General features: G+C 44.6%; 1 protein-coding gene and 1 long non-coding RNA gene across 4 annotated transcripts in view; one reads left to right on the forward strand and one right to left on the reverse strand.

The window, feature by feature from the left end:
• Positions 1–21565, reverse strand: part of LOC119449354 (protein dachsous) — a 199696-nt gene extending 178131 nt beyond the window's left edge. For 2 of the 3 annotated variants that reach the window (XM_037712521.2, XM_037712520.2), the window contains exons 1-2: positions 21342–21565; positions 16695–18426 (exon numbers count right to left, since the gene is read on the reverse strand). In XM_037712521.2, the coding sequence (XP_037568449.1) occupies positions 16695–18404 (1710 nt within the window). In that variant the 5' untranslated portion in view covers positions 18405–18426; positions 21342–21565. Of the gene's footprint in view, positions 1–16694; positions 18427–20578; positions 21081–21341 lie in introns of those variants that run through there. The other variant, XM_049665182.1, reaches the window with a different exon arrangement.
• LOC125944639 (uncharacterized) lies at positions 10717–12569 on the forward strand. Its single transcript, XR_007466314.1, has 2 exons — positions 10717–11137; positions 12269–12569. It is a non-coding gene; the product is annotated as an uncharacterized LOC125944639 (long non-coding RNA).
• Positions 21566–21880: the final 315 nt, after the last annotated feature.

The following is a 21880-nucleotide window of genomic DNA, read 5'->3' on the forward strand; positions in this document are numbered from 1 at the left end:
TCCATACTTGTCACGATTCCGCGAAGTGACACAGCACAAAACCTCAGTCGTGTATGATCTCAGAAATACTTGCAAGTGTACTTATTCTTGGCTTTTGAAAGTGCCATCGATCGTTCCAACTAAACTCAGGGACACAAAGAGCAGTTCGGCATTCGCACTTCACTCGACAACCTGACAAAGTCAACTGAAGCCTAGCCCACTCACGGTCATATGATTGCTAAAAACGCTCTACCCAGCCTGAGACGAGCCAATCCGGAAAATCCAATATGGCAGCGCTCGTCGGCTGCTCGCGTTCGTGGTGGTGCCGGCGGCCGCTACCATGATTCACCGTGCAGGCTGGTGACGAACTGCTCCCGCACCGCTTTTTCGCATGGCCAAAAAAAAAAAAAGTGGTGGCAACTTTTCGGGAGATTTGAGGTCACATCCGTACAATCGGGAGATGTGAGAAAAATTCGGGAGGCTCCCGGACAATTCGGGAGAGTTGGCAGGTATGTACATATATTCTGGAAAAAAAAACGCTGCAATTTCTTGTCACTGCATATATGTAAGCCCACTGTGCATTACATACTGGGTGTTTTCCTTCAGCTGTACCAGATTTTTAAATATTATTAATGGCAGATAACACAATCCTTAGCTACATTAAATTCTGGGGTCTTACGTGCCAAAACCACAATATGATTATGAGGCAAGCTGTAGTTGCCTCCGGATTAATTTTAACCACCTGGGGTTCTTTAATGTGCACCCAATGCACGGTACACACGTGTTTCTGCATTTCGCCGCCATCGAAATGCGGCCACTGCAGCCGGGATTTGATCCCACGCCCTCGGGCAACACAATTCTTGCTTTTCAGGAGGATTAGGTGAAGATGCAAAGCTGGTTAGATGACAAAACACATTATCTCATTAGTTCATTCATTCAGTTAACCAACATCTATTATTTGGCTATTTAATTAAGAAACTCGTTGGAATTGCAGAATTGAAGCAGGCACAATGCATGTTCATTTGGTAGGAATTCTGAAGCTAGCACCAGTCTTGAAACGTCATGAACTACTGAGAGTAAAAAAAGGGAAAGTATGAGCGACTCCACTGCACATCATGGAGGAAAGCACATCAAAAGTGGTGCAAATATTGGTCGCTACTCAATAGGCATGCCTAGAGTTAATTGCAGATTTTGTATGCAAAAGTTTAACATATGTTCTAAATTGATTTACCGTATTGCTAATTAACAAAAGCTTGTGAATTTCCTAATTTAACATTGTGATTTCTCATGTGTCTAATGCCCTCAAGTAACCTAGATAAAAGGTGCACCTGTGCCACCAGCCACAAGCAACTCTAATTTGGTGCAGGTAAAGAAAACCGTAGGATTTAGAATTTACACAAAACCATGGTGCCAGCACTGACACAAATATATACTTGGTATGAGCAGCTGAATGCATGGGAAGTGCGAAATAGTAACAGTGTGAAATTAAGAGATACACAAATGCAAATACCATGGAATCTCGTTGATTTAACCTTCACGGGAGCCAGAAAATAAAGCGTACCATACAAAAATCGTATCATTTAACATAATACCCAACTAAATCAAAGTATAATATCGCAAAATGTATTACAAAGAATCGTATCAACAAGGTACCACTGTAATAGCAGAACAGAATAGGGAAAGAAAATGCTGGTTGAAGGTGGTAAAGGATTACACTAAATAGACACTCTAAATCAGTTAATTATTCTTTCAAAATTAGCATTCATTTTGTAATAGGTTAATTATTAGAAGAGAAAATGAAGGTCAAAGTACCACTTCTTGAATTTCCCACCGAAACCTCAACGCCGATACATCAGTGTGATGTGGATTTTTTTCGTATTTATACCACGCTGGCTCAGTAAAAGTTCTTGAAACTGTCTATGTTCAGTCCTTGGCTCCTTTAAAACACAATGTAGTCCATCTTTACCAATAAAGAGTTCACTAGGCTGTCAAAATTTATGGCATCACAGCAACCTGGTGCAGAAACTTCAAGGCTGCAGTGCCACTACCCATGTTTTGTTCTTTGCCAAGCACGTTCTCGCAGTGATGGTGCAGAACTTACTCGTACCGGTCAAATCATTTTTCTGTTTAGTATCCCTTTAATGGCACATTTCAGTGATTCATACCGTGCTCTCTCCTGAGAATGAAGTCAGAGAAGGCCTGTCCGAAACAATGTTCAGCTGCTTACAGGGCAATCAAACGATCCATGTGAGAAGAATTATGTTCGATCTTGATCCTACTCTGAATAAGCTCTCTGAAGCACTCTGAATAAGCCAGGCAAATACCATGTGCCAAGCATTAAATTTCGACCAGTAGAATGTGAACAGCACCACCAGAGCGCTCGAAAGCGAGCAGTTACATTTACCTTGAAGGGCCCCTCACCAGGTCTGGTCATATTGAGCTGACAAGCGCAGTGCATATAATGCGCGCTAACGATCGTGTCTGCTAAGCATTACAACGCTATGCAATGCAGAAAGAGCTGAAATTTCAATCCAAACACTGTTTGCCCTTCTCCTCGCTGGTGCCGCACTCCAAGCCGAAGATTCGACGTCAATCGCGCAAGTGCGCCTACGTAGTTCGTCGTGCTGCAACGTCACTCACAGTGGCAAGTGACCGAGAATTTATCGAGGCAACAGCAGTTATTTGTTTGATCTGTTGCTTCAAAAGACGAATTAAAGCGTAAAGAAATAATAAAACCTACAAACTGAATGTCTGCGTGTCTTTGTTTTACTTCGTACTGTAGGTAGGGAGATGTACTTCCATTTCATCTGCTTGTTCCCATGTCGTGCAGTCGCGCATGCACAGAGCAAAACTATGTCATTTTCTATTGTGCTCTAGCGCGCGATCATGCTCTGTGATCCGGTTGTGTCTGCCTCAGCGTTCGTGTAGCACTGACTTATACTGCTAGTCAGGTGTTCTCATGCACAGCGTGCAAAATTGTGCATTGCGTGAAACGAGACAAATGCAACAGCTCGTGCACGGCACTATCAGCAGAACTGCGCCGCGCAGCAAGAAAGCAAGGGGGAGAAAATAAATAAAAAGAAAGAAAGAAAGGCGGGGCCCGTGACGTATGCGTCACGCAATCCTCGAGCTCAGGTATGGGATAACACAAGGAAGGAATTTCGCTTGCAGAGGCTAGATGGGGCACAAGTGGAGAGAGTGAAATCATGGGTTCGGGGCATTGAAATATTTATATCTCGGCTATTAATGAGCCATTTGAAAAATTCTAGAACACTCCCTGGAGGGCATGTAACTTCCAACATATAACTACCAGCATATAACCAAAATTTTCTATGTGGCTTGGTGAGGGGCCCTCACTAAGTCATGAAATAAGGCAGTTTGCGAGCACAGCAATGAACTGATGCTGCTGAAGATTATTGAGTGATTGTGGTGGTTATGATGATAAACAGAATTTTATAGCAAAGATGTGAAGGTGATTGCAGTCATTTTCGTGCCGCGAAGGCCGGTATATACGAGGGCATGTATCATCTTCATCATCAGCCTATAATATTTATGTCCACTGCAGGATGAAGGCCTCTCCCTGCGATCTTCATTTACCGTATTTTTCGGTCTATAAATTGCACCTTTGTATAAGACGCACCCCCCTCAAAACGGCAGTTTTTCCAGAAAAAAATGTATATAAGTGAAATACATAAGATGCACCTGTTCGTTCGGTAAGCGATTTAAAAACATTATAGTGACGTTTCACTCTGTGAACGTGGGTCATGCACAAGCGTATGTGTGCCATATATTTCCCCTCCAGGTGCATTTCTGCCGTCGTGGTTGCCGTGATGTTTCGTGTAAAGTCCAAGGGCGATAACATCATCTTCGCGCGCTGTATGCTGTATGTGCGAGTGAAAGCGTCCGATGGTGAGCAGAATTGCGCACAAGGGAGGAAGGCGGGAAGGCAGCGCGTGAGGGAGGGAGAGAGGGGGGGAGGGGGGCTTGTACACTGGTAGCAACTGCGCAGTTTGTGCAGCGACGCGCCGTATCTTGAAAGCGATCTGCAGATGCGACGAATTCGGGGTCGGCTTGCCTCCCGCTTGCGTTGCTGCTGCGTCCTTCTCGCACGGCGCTAGGGAACTCGATCATGAGAAGAACGTACCCGCCACCTCAATAGCGCACACAGACCCGTAGCAATTAAGTTAACCAGCGCGCTTCACATGGCCATAACATCGAATCCAATTTTGACGGCAGTTTTTCCAAAGAAAACAAAAATGTACATAAGTCGCACCGTTTTATAAGATGCACCGACGAAAATTTTTTTTTTTTAATGCGTCTTATACACTGGAAAGTACAGTACCCCTGTCTTGCGCTAGCTGATTCCAACATGCGCTCGTAAATTTTCTAACTTCTTCACCCTAGCTAGTTTTCTGCCGTCCTCAACTACGCTTCCCTTCTCTTGGTATCCATTCTGTAACTCTAATGGTCCACCGGTTATCCATCCTACGGATTACATGGCCTGCCTAGTTCCATTCTTCCCTCTTAATGTCAATTAGAATATCGGCTATCCCCATTTGCTCTCTGATCCACACCGCTCTCTTCCCGTCTCTTAACGTTAAGGCCTAACATTTTTCGTTCCACCGCTCTTTGTGCTGTCCTTAACTTGTTCTCGAGCTTTTTTGTTAACCTCCAAGTTTCTGCCCCATATGTTAGCACTGGTAGAATGCAATGATTGTATGTTTTTCTTTTCAACGACAGTGGTAAGTTCCCAGTCAGGATTTGGCAATGCCTGCCGTATGCACTCCAACCCAATTTTATTCTTCTGTAAATTTCTTTCTTATGATCGGGGTTTCTTAGAAGGGCTTTGAAAGACATGACTAGGGGAAAACCTGCTGGAGAAGATGGAATAACAGTAGATTTAATCAAAGATGTAGGAGATATCATGCTTGAAAAGCTTGCGGCCCTTTATACGCAATGCCTCACAGCTTCAAATGTACCAGAGAGCTGGAAGAACGCTAACATTATACTAATCCATGAGAAGGGAGACGTTAAAGAATTGAAGAATTATAGACCCATTAGCTTGCTTTCAGTATTGTATAAAATATTCACCAAGATAATTTCCAATAGAATCAGGGCAACACTCGACTTCAGCCAACCAAGAGAACAGGCTGGCTTCAGGAAGGGATATTCTACGATGGATCATATTCATGTCATCAATCAGGTAATCGAGAAATCTGCGAAGTACAATCAACCTCTCTATATGGCTTTCAAAAGGCATTTGATTCAGTAGAGATACCAGCAGTCATAGAGGCATTGCGTAATCAAGGAGTACAGGAGGCATACGTGAATAACTTAGCAAACATCTACAAGGATTCCACAGCTACCTTGGTTCTCCACAAGAAAAGTAGAAAGTTACCTATCAAGAAAGGGGTCAGGCAAGGCAACACAATCTCTCCTATGCTATTCATTGCATGCTTAGAAGAAGTATTCAAGCTCTTATACTGGGAAGGCTTAGGAGTGAGGATCAACGGCGAATATCTCAGCAACCTTCGGTTTGCAGATGACATTGTCCTATTCAGCAACAATGGAGATGAATTACAGCAAATGAGTGAGGACCTTAATCGAGAAAGTGTAAGAATTTGGTTGAAGATGAATATGCAGAAGACAAAGATAATGTTCAATAGCCTGGCAAGGGAAGAAGAATTCAGGATCGCCAGTCAGCCTTTATATAGAGTCTGTAAAGGAGTATGTTTATCTAGGTCAATTACTCACAGGGGACCCTGATCACGAGAAAGAAACAGAAGAATAAAATTGGGTTGGAGTGTATACGACAGGCATTGCCAAATCCTGACTGGGAGCTTACCACTGTCGTTGAAAAGAAAAGCGTACAATCATTGCATTCTACCAGTGCTAACATATGGGGCAGAAACGTGGAGGTTAACAAAGAAGCTCGAGAACAAGTTAAGGACCACACAAAGAGCGTTGGAACGAAAAATCTTAGGACTAACGTTTAGAGACAGGAATAGAGTGGTGTGGATCAGAGAACAAACGGGGATAGACGATATTCTAGTTGACATTAAGCGGAAGAAATGGTGCTGGGCAGGCCATGTAATGCGTAGGATAGATAACCCGTGGACCATTAGGGTTACCGAATGGATACCAAGAGAAGGGAAGCGCAGTCGAGGTCGGCAGAAAACCAGATGGGATGATGAAGTTTGGAAATGTGCAGGCGCAAGTTGGAATACACTAGCGCAAGACGGGGTAATTGGAGATCGCAGGGAGAGGCCTTCGTCCTGCAGTGGACATAAACTATAGGCTGCTGATGATGATGATGATGATACTGGCCCTGAGGACAGAGACGCCCGTCCACTGAACCCGCAGCAGTGCGCACCTCCCTAAAATCTAGTGCACTCGCAGCACCCTCAGCTAGGGAGCGCCGCGCGGCTCGGCCCACTCAACCGTAGTCTAGTACACTCTAAATACAGCCGCCCTGGCCGTTCCGACAGCAGTGACAACAGCCGGTAGTGGCCGCGCACCGGATCCCCCGAAAAGTCCAGTGTCATAAGTGCGAAAAACAAGAGAAGCTGTGTGGAAGGCGCTGTCACGCAGTTGGTGGAATGTGTATGGATGCGTTGTTTTTCGGGGAAGGAATCACCTCGCTGTCCACCGCCACTGCTGGAGCACAGATGCTGAAGCAGTTCTGATGCAGCGCGACGCAATTTCGGTCAATTTTCTGTGTTTGGTGCAGTTTGGCGCAGGAATCTGCGTTTGTATCAAAATGGCGCAATTGGTGCAGAAGTCCCACCCCTGGATACTGTGTAGAAACACGACTACCTCTCACTTTTAATACAAACATACCCATTTACTGCAGTCAACAAAAAGTTAATATATATAATTCAGCTGCTGACAGCCACAATTATCATCCCACTTTGTGCCCACCTGACCACATAACTTATTTGCACAGGTGGTCTTCGCGTGCCTCCCAGAGCTTAATTTTAAGAAAACCATAAAGCTTAATTCTGAACACCCTGTATATTTATCAACATGCATATAGAAAACTTGAGCCACAGGGTATGCACTGGCTGCTGTCTTTCCAAGTAGACAAACTGAGCGCTGCGTCGCCGCCTTGCGTGCGTGTGGACAACTGGGGCCACTGGGTGTGTGCCCATTCCTCCGAAATACCCCAGAATAGATGTGCTATGTCATAAGGAGTATGAAGCCTTAAATTACAGTTTCAGCGCTGTGTATGTGCACATTATTGGTCTTGGTCAATCACCCAGAATGTTAACAAAAGTTAATTCTTGAGTGCTTTTTGTATTGCGATGGCTTTGTTCTACTCGGTGCATTTTTATTTTTATTTCACATTAGAGCATAGAAATTGCTGGCACCTATACGAGGCACCAATATCTCCTTATATACATAAAAAAATGGGATTATAACAAGCATAGTGAAGTAGCCATCATGCATAAAGCTTGTTACATTTGTAATGAAGAAGAAAAGGGAGCAAGCAGTGGTGGGGCGCTATCGTCGATGTAGGGCACGCAAGTGCAGATTGCGAGCTGTTGACACTGAGACCATTGCTCTCTTGTTACTGTGATGGTTTTTTGCCTGCCGCTTGCCATCAATAAATCCCCTTATAAAAGTGGTGGAGGTGCGGGATCCCCTTCAAACCTGGAGCTCCGAAGCCAGACGTTGCCCACCACCACTCCGACAATGCCTGATGACATCCTCCAGCAAGGCACAGCTCAATGTTCATCGGTCATTGTGTCAAGCGTGCTATGCCAGCGCAATCCCGCTCTCTTTAGCGGCACCAATGACCATGACGAAGATTGGCTGTCACTGTTTAAAAGGGTGAGTGCGCACAAGTAGGACCACGCCACGAAACTACACAACTTCCTGCTCTAACTAACAGACATTGCAAACCTCTGGTTTCGTAACCATGCGTCTGACCTCGCCACTTGAAGTACTTTCAAAACGAGCTTCGCGGAAGTGTTCGATCGCCCTGCAGTGCGCCGTGGCCTAGTTCCACACAATTTTTTTTATATTCCCATGCAGAAACCTTCCATAACTGTTATAAAGCACTGTTTGCAGATATGCAGTCACAAAAAAGAAAAAAGAAGGAAAAGTAATAAAGAGAACATGACAAGACAAGCTGCTGTCCAAGGAACAGGTCACACTGACTAGAAATGTGCCTCTATGAGCCTAATGAAAATGCTTTGTTTTCCCATAAGGCCATTGTCACAGAGCGGCATATTTTCGAGAGTTCCGAGTGATTTTTGACGCCAATTAACGGCCGCCAAAAACGTGGTGCACTCATTACGGGCGTCAAAACATGGGGTCTTCACTATGCGGCGTATAATTTCGATTATCGACACGCCGAATTACGGGCGTCAAAAGCGTCGTGGCCTCACGGGGTGACATCTCGATTCGAGACGCGACACGCCGATTACGGACCCAGAAGTGTGCGTGTACGTCCGCATGGAATGCCGGGCTCGACCTTGGCCCTTGACCTTGGGAGAGAGGAGAATCTGCCGTTCTTCGTCTATGGTGAAAGGGGCGCGGCCAAGACTTTTGGGAGGAGCCGTGAATTAGGAGAACTCTGCATACCGGCAGTTTCCCTACATAGGGAAAGGAGAGGCCATTTAAGTGCAGGTTTTGGGCCCTGCTGATTAGTCTAGTTTCCCTACATAGGGAACTATGGAAAGGAGAGGCTATTTAAGCGCAGGTTTTGGGCCCTGCTGATTAGTCTAGAAGCTGAATCTATGCGCTGCTGAGAAGCCGTCGAGGGGCTAGTGCCGTTCAATATCGCCTGGGCTGCCTGGCCACGTCGGAACTTCGAGGAACTAGTTGACGTACGAGACGAGAAACCAACGTCTGCAACAAAGCTCACGGTAGTTCGCCTCAAGTTAGCTCAACCTGCTTGAGAGAAGACGTCAAATCTAGACTCCCGGGAAACCCAGCCCAGCAATTCGCATCCACCTCAACAAGATCGGACCGCCAGCATTCTTCGGGAAAGCTCTGTGCACCGACTTCACGGTTTATGGACTTGCTGCTGCTGCCTGGCCATGCGTATGACAGCATTTGTTTTCTTTTGAACTTTGACTTCTTTTGAACTTTGCTTCAGTGAAATACTGTTTAGTGTATTCTTGTGTATTTGATCCTCGCACGGTTTCATTTGTATATCTACTGTTAATTGCTCGTAGTTATTTGTCTTCATCATTGTGTTATATTAAGTTCAGGTGTGTTAGTCTGTCTTGTGTTTTTGTTATTATTTTATTTTATTAATTGTGTATATTTATCCGTCGATAAATATCGTGTTTTTTTGTTTACTCCCGACTCTCACTCTTTTCACTGTGCTCGCTTGAGTACGGAACGACCAACCAGCTTGTCTACCCCGTCGATGGACTTCACGCCGACGACGAATCGGAGACAGCTGTGACAGCCATTTATGCCCTCTTATCCTCAACCACACTTGACTTATACCAACCAGCATGTATCCACCTGGTCGGTTATGCTGGTCAAGAAGCATGCACCTTGGAGGACACTGCTGTTGACGGTGGTCAGTTATGCTTTTACTATGCTCACTCTAAGGCTCACATCACTACTACACACTCAATTTTGTAAGCACACTAAATTTCTGCCCAACATATATACCAGAACCAAGTCACATGTCAGAAGTGCTGGCATACCATGGGATGGGGATCACATGATGACAACAGGCACTGATGCCAGGGAAACGGGCTAACTAACTGTTAAGTTTTTAATTGAAATGCAGAAATAATAAGGCAAAGGGAAATGAAAGTGCAATTGGAAGCCAAACGGCATCTTCCGCATTATGTCCCACGAAACACAAAACCTCTTAAAAACGTCTTGAAACGGCTACAAACGGCTATAGACGTCTTGGTCTATGACAAGACTGCAAATATAATTTCTTCTAAACATAGCCTAAGCGCCTAAAATATACTAGTATATATTCTATCTGTGGTAACAACTCACCACTACTGTTACCCGAGTGTATTTTGTTAAACGCATTCAGAATGTCTAACTCAAGAACTTTTTAGATGTTTTTGTCTATAAGTGCATAAAATGCCAAACTGAATGTTAAGTTTACGGTTACCGTCAGCGTTAACGAACAAAAAACACCACAGATAAACAAACTCGTAAGAAGCAACAAGCTGGCTTCATTGTTGATTAATTTCACACCGGAACTTCAACAATCAAAGATGTATTATCGTTTTTGACCCATTGCGCACACACGATGCCCAAAAACCATTATTACACACTCGTGCAGTATGCAGGGGCTGACAGCAGGAGCGAAACGCAGGTGTCAAAGTGACCGCATCATGGTGGCTGTGAACGCAGCGGTGTCACAGAGCAGTCAGCGCGGTTCGATCACTTTGGCGGTAGTCAAGTAGACAGGCTCTAAATTTGTCAGGCATCCCATTCCGTGCTGGCAACAGTGGCAGGCAGGAAGGCTTGAAAAAACTTGGAAAAAGCTTGAAAGGTTTGAAAAAACGGTCAATGGCGTATGCATTGTCTCATTCGTGGGTTCATACATTGTGCTAGTTGTGTACCGTTCTAAGCTGTTCTATGCATTTATTTGATATCAGTTGGAGTCATTTAATTGTGCCGACGCTGTTTGCCATGTGTTTTGCATCAGTGCTTCGTGACATCGGCTGTATTGTGTGTTTTCGCCGACGGCTTACTACCACAATGGCGGGATCTGCGTTCGGCGCCTTTGTACGTCGTACGTTTGGATAGCACTTTTTCTGGTAAGTGAAATACATTGCACTTTGTTTCTCGTCAACAACGTCCAAATTTTTTTAGGTGTTAACCGCGACAATTATTGATGGTTGGGCTATTTCATACATGAGTGAAATTTTGCTACAACAGCTTACGTTGCACCTTGCTTCCCTAATGCGCAAATGTGTTCAAGCCAGTATGTGATCAGTTCTGTATTCTAGAAGGTTTTCTGTGTGATTTAGTTTCTTTACAGGAATTTACGGTACAGCATCAGCAAGGAGTCTAATTTCAAATCTTCGTGTGTGATGCAGGATGTATGCTTTGCTGCTTGGATTGATAAAACATGGACCGAGGCTTCCATACAAGAACGAACTTCAATTTGGCTCTACCACCATCAGCACTTGGCTGGCACCTGCCGAATGAATTATCGTAGGTAGGTTGTGCAAACTGTTATTTAACCTTACCCTGAGGGGATTGCACAATGCTGTGTGATATCGCATGTGCCTGAGATTGTGTCGTCACATGTGCCTGTAGAACAGGCATGATGCTGTGGGTTCCAGCAGTGGGCAGAGCTGCTTTGCAAAAATTTGTCATAACTAATTTAACCTGCGCTGTTTTTTTTTTGTCATCTATTTCAATAATATCAATCAGAGGGGTTATCAGAATTCAGCAACTTATTTTTCTTGGCCCTCTGACTAGGCTGCCACGTTTCACCTTTCGATTGGTGGACCATTACTTTATTACTGTTTTTTGTGTGCAGTGGCTTATCAACTGCTAGCCAATGCAGATGCTCCGAATTACATGAGGTATAGATGCACTGATGAACTTGCAACCTCTACAAATCACTTTGCACTTTCTGGCACAACCAGTATGTTAACACTTCTAAGACAGGAAGAAATGTTCATGTTTGATCACATGATGAGATATTTTAAATTTTGTATGAGGTATCATCCAAGGTGACGCGCTATTGGTGTGAAGTATTACCCTAAGCCAATTAGGGTCTCATGAAAATATATCAACAAAAGTGATTGACCCAACCCCAGAAGCATTGCAATGTGATACATATGCTACCTGCTTAACCTGTACTATGTCATGTTTAAGTATGAAAAAAGGCGACACCTAGACAGTGCAACATGCCAAACTTCCTTTTGGTTTAATATAAAATGCGACTTAACTTTTTAGTCAAGATAGCAGATCATTTACCTGCAGAATGGTTAACTGTTTTAAACTCAATATATTTTGCAGAGAGGTTCTCATACTTGTTTGACAAGTTGATAAGTGCCTTTTTAGCAACAAAACATCATATATTAATTTAAAGGCACTTCTCTGTCTGACTCTGCTCTGCATTTTAATAACTATGTGCCAGAAAATATACTAGTAATTTTAAGCATCATCACATACATACCTTAAGAGCCCGGTACTTTAAGACAAAGGAGGGCTTAAATTTATTTTTAGTGTGAGTCAAACTTCTTGCTTGGCACATATTGCTAATTAAAGTTCCAATTAGCACATTCTCATTTCCTCTTTCGTTTTTTTTTTTTTTTTTTTTCCCTCGCCTGTGCAGGTTTTGCTTGCCCGTGTCTACAAGAACCTTCACATGTGTCCTGTGACAGAAATGATTTGTGGGCAGCCAGTGCTCTCCTACAAAGACAAGCCTGCCCTGGCTGCGGCAGCAATGATCTTCAAGATCTATGCATGGTCACCTTTGCTGCTATTTGTCACTCTTGTTAATGACACATTCTGCATCTTTTCTCATTTGTTAGGTAATAAAGTTTGACTGTGTCACATGGTGTAAAGTAGATGTCTTGCCACATTTTAGCTTGCAATCATGTTCTATGCACTGCACTGCATGAAAAGCTCATCGTGTGTAAAAAAATAACAGCTTATTCCAATTTATCTTTCAGTTCTGGTAACATGCGATATGCAAAGAATTCAGTAACAGATGGTATGCCAAAGAACTGGCCATTATTTCTGCGTGATGCTCTGCAAGCATATGGCGATAATTAACAAGGGGCACCCACATAGTAAGTTACAATTTACTTTTAAATGAGACACGGACATCAGAAAAAAATATTTGTATTGCCGGATAGAGTGGTGCGCAAAGTGCTTTTCCAGATGTGAACCATTCTTTATTTTTAAGAATTCATTGTAGCACAGCATTCTGTTTTGTACACTTGTGTAATGCTATTCTGCCGGCTGTAACTGATACCAGGATGTCATCTCTGCCTGAACCGCAGCATTACTGACAAAAATGTTTCCCTGCTAGAAACTATTTCAGTTCACAGGAGACCCAGCAGGGCAAAGTTTTGCCGACAATGATGTGTTTCATGCAAACGTGGCATCCTTGCTTCATTCAAAGGGACACATTGACATGGCATCGGCATACAATACAGATCTTGTTTTATATACAAAATAATTTTCACCGGCAGCATTCAATTGAGTGGTCTAAGCAAAATGCACTAGTTGACCAATCAGGCTGTGCTACACTATTCCCATGGTTCACATCTGGAAAAATAACCTGTGCATAACTCTATCTGACAATATAAATGTTTTTTCTGATGTCCATGCCTCATTAAATAAATTGTAACTGTGGATAAACCTCGTGTTACTGTAGCTGCTGCTACAAAAATTTGAGGGAATGTCTAATAAAAGTCTTGGGTTGTTTTTGTTAAGATATCTGTTAGCCAACTTTTAGCGTAACGTTAGCACGGCTTACTGAAGTACTTTTAGACGGCCACAAAATGTCTTGATCAAGACAGCTACTAGACTTTTGAATTAGCCTTTCAAGACATTAGACATCAAATAGTTGCTTCTGTGTTTTGTGGGGTTTGTGCAATGCTTTATGAATTAAGCTACCATGGCAGCCCCCCCTCCCATCCATTTTTCTTGGGCCTTGGGAGCCAGTCACAGCCATGGCAGCAGATGCCTCTCTGAGAGTTGTTCTCTTTGTTTTAGCTTGTGCTAAGCAAGCATGGCAGTCGGTGAAAAACATCATGGAGCACCCTGTAAAGCCTTGGTGTGTCCAGTGATGTCTATGACTACAATGTGGAACCTAGGGGCAATCGCACATTACTCCCATCTAGTAAAGTGTACCAGTATCCTGTAGCAGCTCAGCATCACACGCATAATGCAGTTCAGTTCCCACCCCCAGTCTTTTCATCCACTTTCATTTCCCTTTTGCTTATAATTTCGACACTTCAATTAAAAATAGTACTACTAGTTAACTTTCCTTGTGCTTTCTCTGGCTTCAGTATCTGTCGGCATCATCTGCTCACAAGTAAGTGGTTTACTGAAATTTAACGGTTATAAGGGGAATGTTATACCACACATCATGGGCACTGCATTTTCACAGTGCCTGTTACATCCAACATTTATGTCATTTTCTTGCTTACAGAAGCTCTGTTCTAGATTTTTTTTTTTTTACAAGTGGCCTTTAGACATGAAGAACCGATCTATCATTTTAGCTTGACCCAATGTTCGCACTTAGTGTCCCTTTATTAGATCCACGCAAAGTATTTACCAGAAGCTGAAATCAGTGCCAACTAGATAGCAAAATGCCATGGAACTTGCAGTAATGACTCGAGATAAGCTATGTTTCCTACGCAGCCCCAAAACTTTATTAGGTACAAAAAGAGTTCCCTTTAGAACATGTTTTGTCAACAGGAGACTAAAAATTTTCTACAAATATTTCTACGTGTTTTCTGCAGCTGATTTGTTTCCTGTGCAGTCTCTCCTAAGTTCATGTGTGTGAAGAGGGCAGCATTCTAAACTCCTGCATCCTTGCAAATTTGAGAAAATATTTTCCTGTGCCACCTGTCCTGCTTAGAGCAGAAATCTTGAATCAATATTGCATTCTGTTGTGAAATGAGCCATCAGACATCAGTACACATCTAGTAAAGATGAGGAATCGCTGTCCCCATTCGCACGCAGCCATCAGGAAAAGGCTGGACAAAGCCATCTCATGGCAAGCTGTTAAGCAGCTGCTCTCTGTGTTATTTCTTTGGATAGTGGCACCTGTCCACTCACCCAGTTAAAACTAAGAAAGTCGACTTCCGTTAATTCGATCTCGACCAATGGTCCCAGCAAGCATCCATGCATTTCTATGGGCCCAAACTTTCGTTATTTCGATCCTAAAATTGGCCTTTGCCAGATAATTCGAACTTGACCAGTCAGCACGCACGCACCTGGCCCCTATGGTGTCCCACAACCTCTTTAAGGCTGCGTCTGTCTTGACTGAGCTTAGGGGACAGTGAATGCGTTGAATGCACGCCATCCCCTGTCGAAAACGCCTATTTTTGGCTTGCCTAGGAAGATTTTCAAGCAATAACCATGACTTACAATGACTGATTACGGTATTTACCCGTTTCTAGCATGCACCTTTTTTTTTTCTCAAGAATAATACGCCTGCGTTATGCAATTGAATACAAAACCAAAACTGTGGTTGCGGCATTCGTACGCTTCACCACATAACACGGCTGTATAACGGCAAAGACGACTTTAAAAAAAATACCAGACGCTAGAACATATTAGACCTAGGCCGCTATTTTGTAGCGATGCCTTTAATGTCACAATGCCTTTTCGCGCTTATCGCGCTTTGTCAGTGGTCAGAGCGACGGTCCGCTCACGATATCAACGTTGATAACGCGAGCGGACCGTCGCTCTGACCACTGACAAAGCGCGATAAGCGCGAAAAGGCATTATTACTTTAAAGGCATGGCTACAAAATACCGGCCCTAGTGTTCCTGTAGTACACAGGGACACTAATTAGACCCTTGCTCATTTTTATTGCTAAAGATAAGAGTGCGGGTTAAATTTATATTTTGTTTAGGAGCTTTAATATCATTTCTACGTTACTTTTATACTTTGAACATATAGAAAATGGGCACACATTTGATTCGGGGGGGTGTTAGAATCTGGCAAACGCTGCCGAATGAATCAGCGGTGTCTTCTTGCGTTCCTTCTGCATCTTGTTTAAGTTGACTCACTGGATAACTTGATCAATTTTGTCGGTCCCTTCAGGGTCGAATTAACCGAAGTTGACTGTATAAAGTCCTTTTCCACAGCAAGAAAATGTACAAATACATTTCATCTCCTCCTGGTTCCCTTTACTTGACACTGAAAATTCCCCGTGACATTGTGAAAACTCCCTCTTTGCTTGCCAAAGTCCTCAGCAAAGATACTCCAAGAAATGTGAAATTCCCTGTGTGGTACATCACTCCATGAACTTTGTAAAGCAATGTTTATATTGCTAAGTGCACATTGAAGAAAGCATGTTCGAGATAGACATCCTCACTCCTTGGCCAGTGCCTCTACCTGGAATGCCACAGCTCTGAGCTTTGAGATACCTTGTACAACCTAGCAGGCATTGCTTAAATGTGCCACTGACTGCAGACTCAGCTTGCAAAGGTAATGCAACATTCTTATTGGCTATGTCCTTAATTTCCTTTTAGTACATGCAACATGGTTACATTTATTGGTACTTGGACTGTTTTAAAATATTCTGTGTCAAAATTTGTCTTAGAGATTAAAACTACAATTCTAAGTTGGTTCCAGTGGATTGTGAATGCTCTAGCAGAATTTATGCAAGCTGCTTCTGCGTTATGCTTCATCAACTGATTTATTCTAAAGAAGGAAATGAAATTGAGCCTTAACGGATAAACATTTAAACCTGAATACGCAGGTTTAAAAAGAACCCGAGGGCGAGCAACAACTGTTAAACACTTGTTTCACAGTGGCTTTACTTTGTAATATCATTTAACTGCACACTACATGTGAGGAGATGTTAACAAAGCTTCTGGGCAGGAGCTGTATTAGTAGTCAGAATCAAGACGTAGGTGCCCAGCTCTGTCTGCATTTCAAATCATGCACTGCCAGTTTTTTTTTTTTTTTTTTTTTTTTTTTCGGGATGTGTCCTGCATGATTTGTCACTGCATACAGCTGCTGTACAGCCGGTTCAGTAAAATTCTAATGTAGTTTCCAACAGGACTCACCCTGAGGACACACTTGCCAACGGGTTCATCTTCGGCCACAGTGATGTTGTAAAAGCTCTGGTCAAATATGGGTTCGTTGTCATTCACATCACTGATGGTGACAAGCAGTGTGGCACTAGCTGACAGTGGGGGCTCCCCACTGTCAGTAGCAAGTACAGTGACACGTGGTACGGGGCTTGTTTCACAGTCAATGGGAGTGCGTGTAGTCACCAGGCCCGTGCGTGGGTCTACATGGAACCACTGTGAGTACGTTTCTGGAGTGTGCTGAATGGAATAGCGCAGCAGTGAGTTGCGTCCTTCATCACGGTCAGAAGCAGTCAGCTGCAGCACTGATGTGCCAGGGTCCGCCACCTCAAGTACACTGGCATGGTACGTGTCCTGGTCAAACTCGGGCGCATTGTCATTGGTGTCAGTGACAGCCAGCTCAAAAGAGCGAGAGGCATTCAGGGGTGGGCTACCTTGATCCGTGGCTGTAAGTAGCATGCCATACCGAGCCCGAGTCTCTCGGTCCAGTGGTTGTGCTACCATGACAAGGTAGATAATGTTGTCCTGGGTGGCCAAACCGAAGTGCCCCTCTCCTCCACTGAGACTCACATTGACATTGGCATACTCAGCTTTCGAGTCGGGGTCATTGACACTGACGCGTGCCACGAGCTCCCCAGGACGTGCGTCCTCAGACACCTTGGGTGATGCATCGTCACTGAGAAATATGAGATTAATGCTCGGCTGGTTGTCATTCACATCAGTCAACAGCACTGACACAAAGGCAGTTGCCTCCAAAGGCTGGTCACCGCAGTCACGTGCCACCACCACCAACTCGTGGGTGTCCTTGGCCTCAAAGTCCAGAGGCTTGCTCACAGACACTAGGCCCGACTCGGCATCAATTGCAAACAGTCCATCACGGTCACTCTGGCGGCGGTTGATGGCGTAGCGCACACGGCCATTGTCACCTGCATCGGCATCGGTGGCAAGGACACGTAGCACTGCGGTGCCTACACTGGCATTCTCGGGCACGCGCCCAACATAGCGGCTTTGGTTGAAGGCAGGTGGGTTATCGTTGACATCAAGGATGGTGATGTTGACTGTCATCGTGCCCCGCAGTGGTGGCCGGCCTCCATCAAAGGCCTCCACCTGCAGGCTGTAGAAGGGCGTTGCTTCTCTGTCCAGGGCGCCACTGATTTGTAGGTCCAAATACAGCACATCATCGCGCTCTCGATGGGAGGCCAGACGAAAGGCCCCGTCCACATTTCCAGAAGCGATTCGATAGTGTTGCGTGCTGAACTCACCCAAATCCCGGTCTCGTGCGGGACTGAGGGTGCGCTTAACGTCTCGAGGTGTGTTCTCTGGAAACTCGAGTGACATGCTGTCCACAGGAAACTCTGGTGCATTGTCATTGACATCGAGCACACGGATGGTGACGCGCACATTATCACCACTTGGTGGTATTGCCACGAAGGAGTACTCGCTGCGCAGTTCCCTGTCCAGCACCACGCTGGTGCGTACCTGTCCCGAGGCCTGGTCTATGCTCAGGTCCGAGTCCACAGCTGAACCAGGTGCTGGCACAATCAGGTATGGCGGCTGAGTGCCCGTGTCACGCCCAATGACACCCACCAAGCTGCCAGCTGGCACACCCTCGGCCACCTCAAACTCCTGGACAAGCTCCGCACCCACCGCCAGGCAGCAGGCCGCCCAGAGGAGCCACTGCCACATGGCTGAGGGTCATGAATGATGCCTGCAAATACACACCACAACATTTGCACCTAGCAACACAGTGGAAGCTATGCTCTCAGAGAAAGTGTGTGTCTGTTATGTCAAAACTGCCTCACGGTAACTTAAATAGCACTGAACTGCCTCACGGTAACTTTAATAGCACTGCACAATACTAAGGATTTTGGTGCAATGAGCTATCATTTTCAGACTAGCATGCACAAACTGCAGACTTCCATTAGGTCTAACTCAATTCAGCTTAATTCAGGCTTGCCAAGAGTAAATGTTGATTTTCAAGTTTCCTACTTCGACTTTATTATAATCCTTAGTTTGCATTGCATGACAGAAATCCAAGAAGTTCACTGAAGCAAGCCATAGTTTTACAACTTAACACTCGAAGCTCCTTCGCTTATATAGTGCACTGTAAGTACATGTAATGCACTGGTACAGCTATATGAACCTACGGAACCGCATTGTGTATCATACATGATATGCCTTTAACAACTTGTTCGCTCATCACAGATTCAAAGAAAAGGAGAATCCATAAGCTCACCCAGAATCTATGCCATCTCTAGCAATGGAATTCATAGCAACTTTAGCATTCGGAATAATTCTGAGTTATTTCTCCTTGAAAAAAAAAAATATATGTGTGACGACAGCTCGTTACACAGCATGCAAAAACGTTAATAAATAAACAGGTTATTTTTATCATTTCTAAACTCTAAATTAGCAAACAAAAATATTCGCATGTTTAGTTACAGTTTATTAGCTTACACTGATGTTTTTATTGAGAAACACATTCGGTTGGTTCTGTGAGGCAATATATTAATTGCTGTATCATATCTGATACAGCATGTAGTTATGGGTTGGTTTGTGGAAGACAGTAGATATTTGTTTCCTCGCAAAAGAGCAAATTTGGTGGCAAAAAAAATAATAATAATGTTTGTATCAGCTGTACTCTTTATTAGCACCATTATAGGGTGGGGCCTTCCAAGAGCTAGTAACAACAGCAGCAACAATGAACTCTCGTTCCACATCGGCCACCATGGCCATGAGTGGTGCTGGCTATAAACACTCCCCGGGTTAGATCTTGTAGAAGTCATACATAAACATCCCTGAATGTGGATGTGGTAACAGCTGCCACAGCAGCACAACTGGTAGTGAAACACACATACAATGTGGAGGTTGCGGGCTCGGCTACCGGCGGCGCCCCCCCCCCCCCCCCCCCCCCAAATGGCTTCTTCATTCACTTTCATTTCCCTTTAGTTTAGCATTTCTGCATTTCAAATAAAACTACAAATAATAACTACTAACAAAAATTGGGCCCCTCGGTGCCCCTTTGTCTCAGAAGAGGGTTATCAAACTCCTCAAAACTATGCAAAGGAAAAATTAACATAGAACCAAGGTCTATAAATGAGCCAACCTAGATATCAAAGCCATCAATTAGTCAATCACGGATGAGATCATTAAATTTTAATGAAACTCATAAGAAATTGAGTTGTAAAAACAGTCCATTTTTAAAGAATGTGTAAAGTTTTTTCAATGGTAAGTTTTCTGCGATTCAAGTGTCTTTTTGCATAGTCACAAAATATACCTTAACTGCATGGCGTATACCCATAACTGCGAGTGACAATTTTGGCTCGTAAGATCACGATTAACCGAACATTTCTTTTGAAAAATGAGTTTTGTTTGGCATATCTGGCATTAACAAAGGCTTGTCTAATTTTTTCCCAATACAAAATTAAAATTCATGCAGTAAGGGTTTAATATGGTGACCTTTTAGAAGGGTACTCTTCCAGTTGCCATTACCACTGCATTTTACCACCCAGCCAGACTTGGTTATATACATAGCCATGCAGGCCAAAACAGCCAGTTAAATTGCTGCTGTCAGGGAACCTTTGGGTCTGCGTTGTGAGCACAACTTATGCAGCCAAGTTTCCTGGCAGGAAGTTGAAGAAATAATAATGATGCAGACAAATTTTGAGTCAACAATGCTCTTCTAGAAAGAAAAAAAGTTGGATAAAATAAATCAAGCATTTATATATGGCTGCTCAATTATATGTGCATTTTTTTTTAATTAATTCTGCCAGAAAGAAATATCCTTGAACAACGCTTAACGCAATGTTTTCAAACATTCAGTACAGTTCCTTGGCTCAAACAAACCACGATAATCCGACCTATCTGTCAGCTCTGCGACTCCGCCCACTTGACAAAACAAGCTCGAGCAGCAGAACAGCCGCAGGCGTTGCCGAGCTCGCTGCAAACATGCCAGTTGTCTTCGCAGTTTGAAAGTACACCGTGCTAAGGCCGCTGCATTCGTTCGCACCGACAACAATGTTGAAAGTGCGCACCAACAATGAACACTTTTCTTCCATACTCGTCATTTAATAACAGTCATGGTGCCGGGCCACATATGGGGTCACTGGCGTTTCCAAGTGGGAGCACGCGCCAGGCGCATGCAGTTTGACAGCCGCGTCTGCACTCAGACCACGCGTCGTAAAATATGGTGCTGCACTCGTTACTGCGAAAGACTTTCGTGGAAACTATCGTGGCATTTCAGCTTTTCAATTCCACTAGTTAAGCACGCTTGCACAGGCGAGGGCATACACGGGTTTTGCACGGTTCCTTGCAGGCCATACATAAAACAAAAATCAAAACACGGAAGGAATTCCGGACGACCCTCGGTTCACGGTGTGCAAATACTCGCAACGACACGGGGGGGGGGGGGGGGGGGGGGGGGGGGGGGAGGCGGCCGCGCAAATTTAAAGACAGCGTTCAAGGCGAGACGTGAAACACGATTCGGTGACTCCGCGGCCATGCCTTCGAACGAAGATCAGAGACCGCCGATGCATTTGAACGGAACGCTGGTATTTCGCGGCCCATGCCTTGCCAACGAAGAATCGGAGGCCTGACGCAAGCCGCGGGCCACTCGAAGCTCACCTCTGGTGCAGCGGTGCACCTCTTGGGGGCAAAGGAATCCGGCCGGCCATGGTTTGAGCGCGGTGCTGCTGCGAGGGGACTCGCTCAACAGGTCGAACAAAGACGGTCCCAGATTGTTCGCTGTCAGCCCCGCCGGCCGGGAGAGAAGGGCTGGCCGCCGCTGACCTCGCCTTCCCTCTCTCTTCCGAGAACGTGACGTGCCGCCGCCGATCCTGGCCGCAGGAAAATCCGGCGTGTTCTTCGTCAGTCCACTTGCCGAAACTCACTCGATCGGGGCAGCAACGCCTGCGGAACATAGGGACAATCCGCGCACTCTTCACAGAGCTGCAGCCGGGATAGACAACCACGCTAAGGTTGGGTACATTTTTCCGAAGCTGCGCTCCGGCCTGAGCTGTATCACTGTGTTCCATGGAGTTTCGCATAACAACAATTAAGCAGGAGATGGAGTTTGGTGTTGGGCTAACAGGACTAAAGACGTCCCGCGGTGCGCTCATTTGCTTTTTCTTTTAGCGAACGACAGCTGTGCATACATCATCATA

This window comes from Dermacentor silvarum, chromosome 4 (assembly GCF_013339745.2).
Source record: "Dermacentor silvarum isolate Dsil-2018 chromosome 4, BIME_Dsil_1.4, whole genome shotgun sequence".
Lineage (NCBI taxonomy): Eukaryota > Metazoa > Arthropoda > Arachnida > Ixodida > Ixodidae > Dermacentor > Dermacentor silvarum.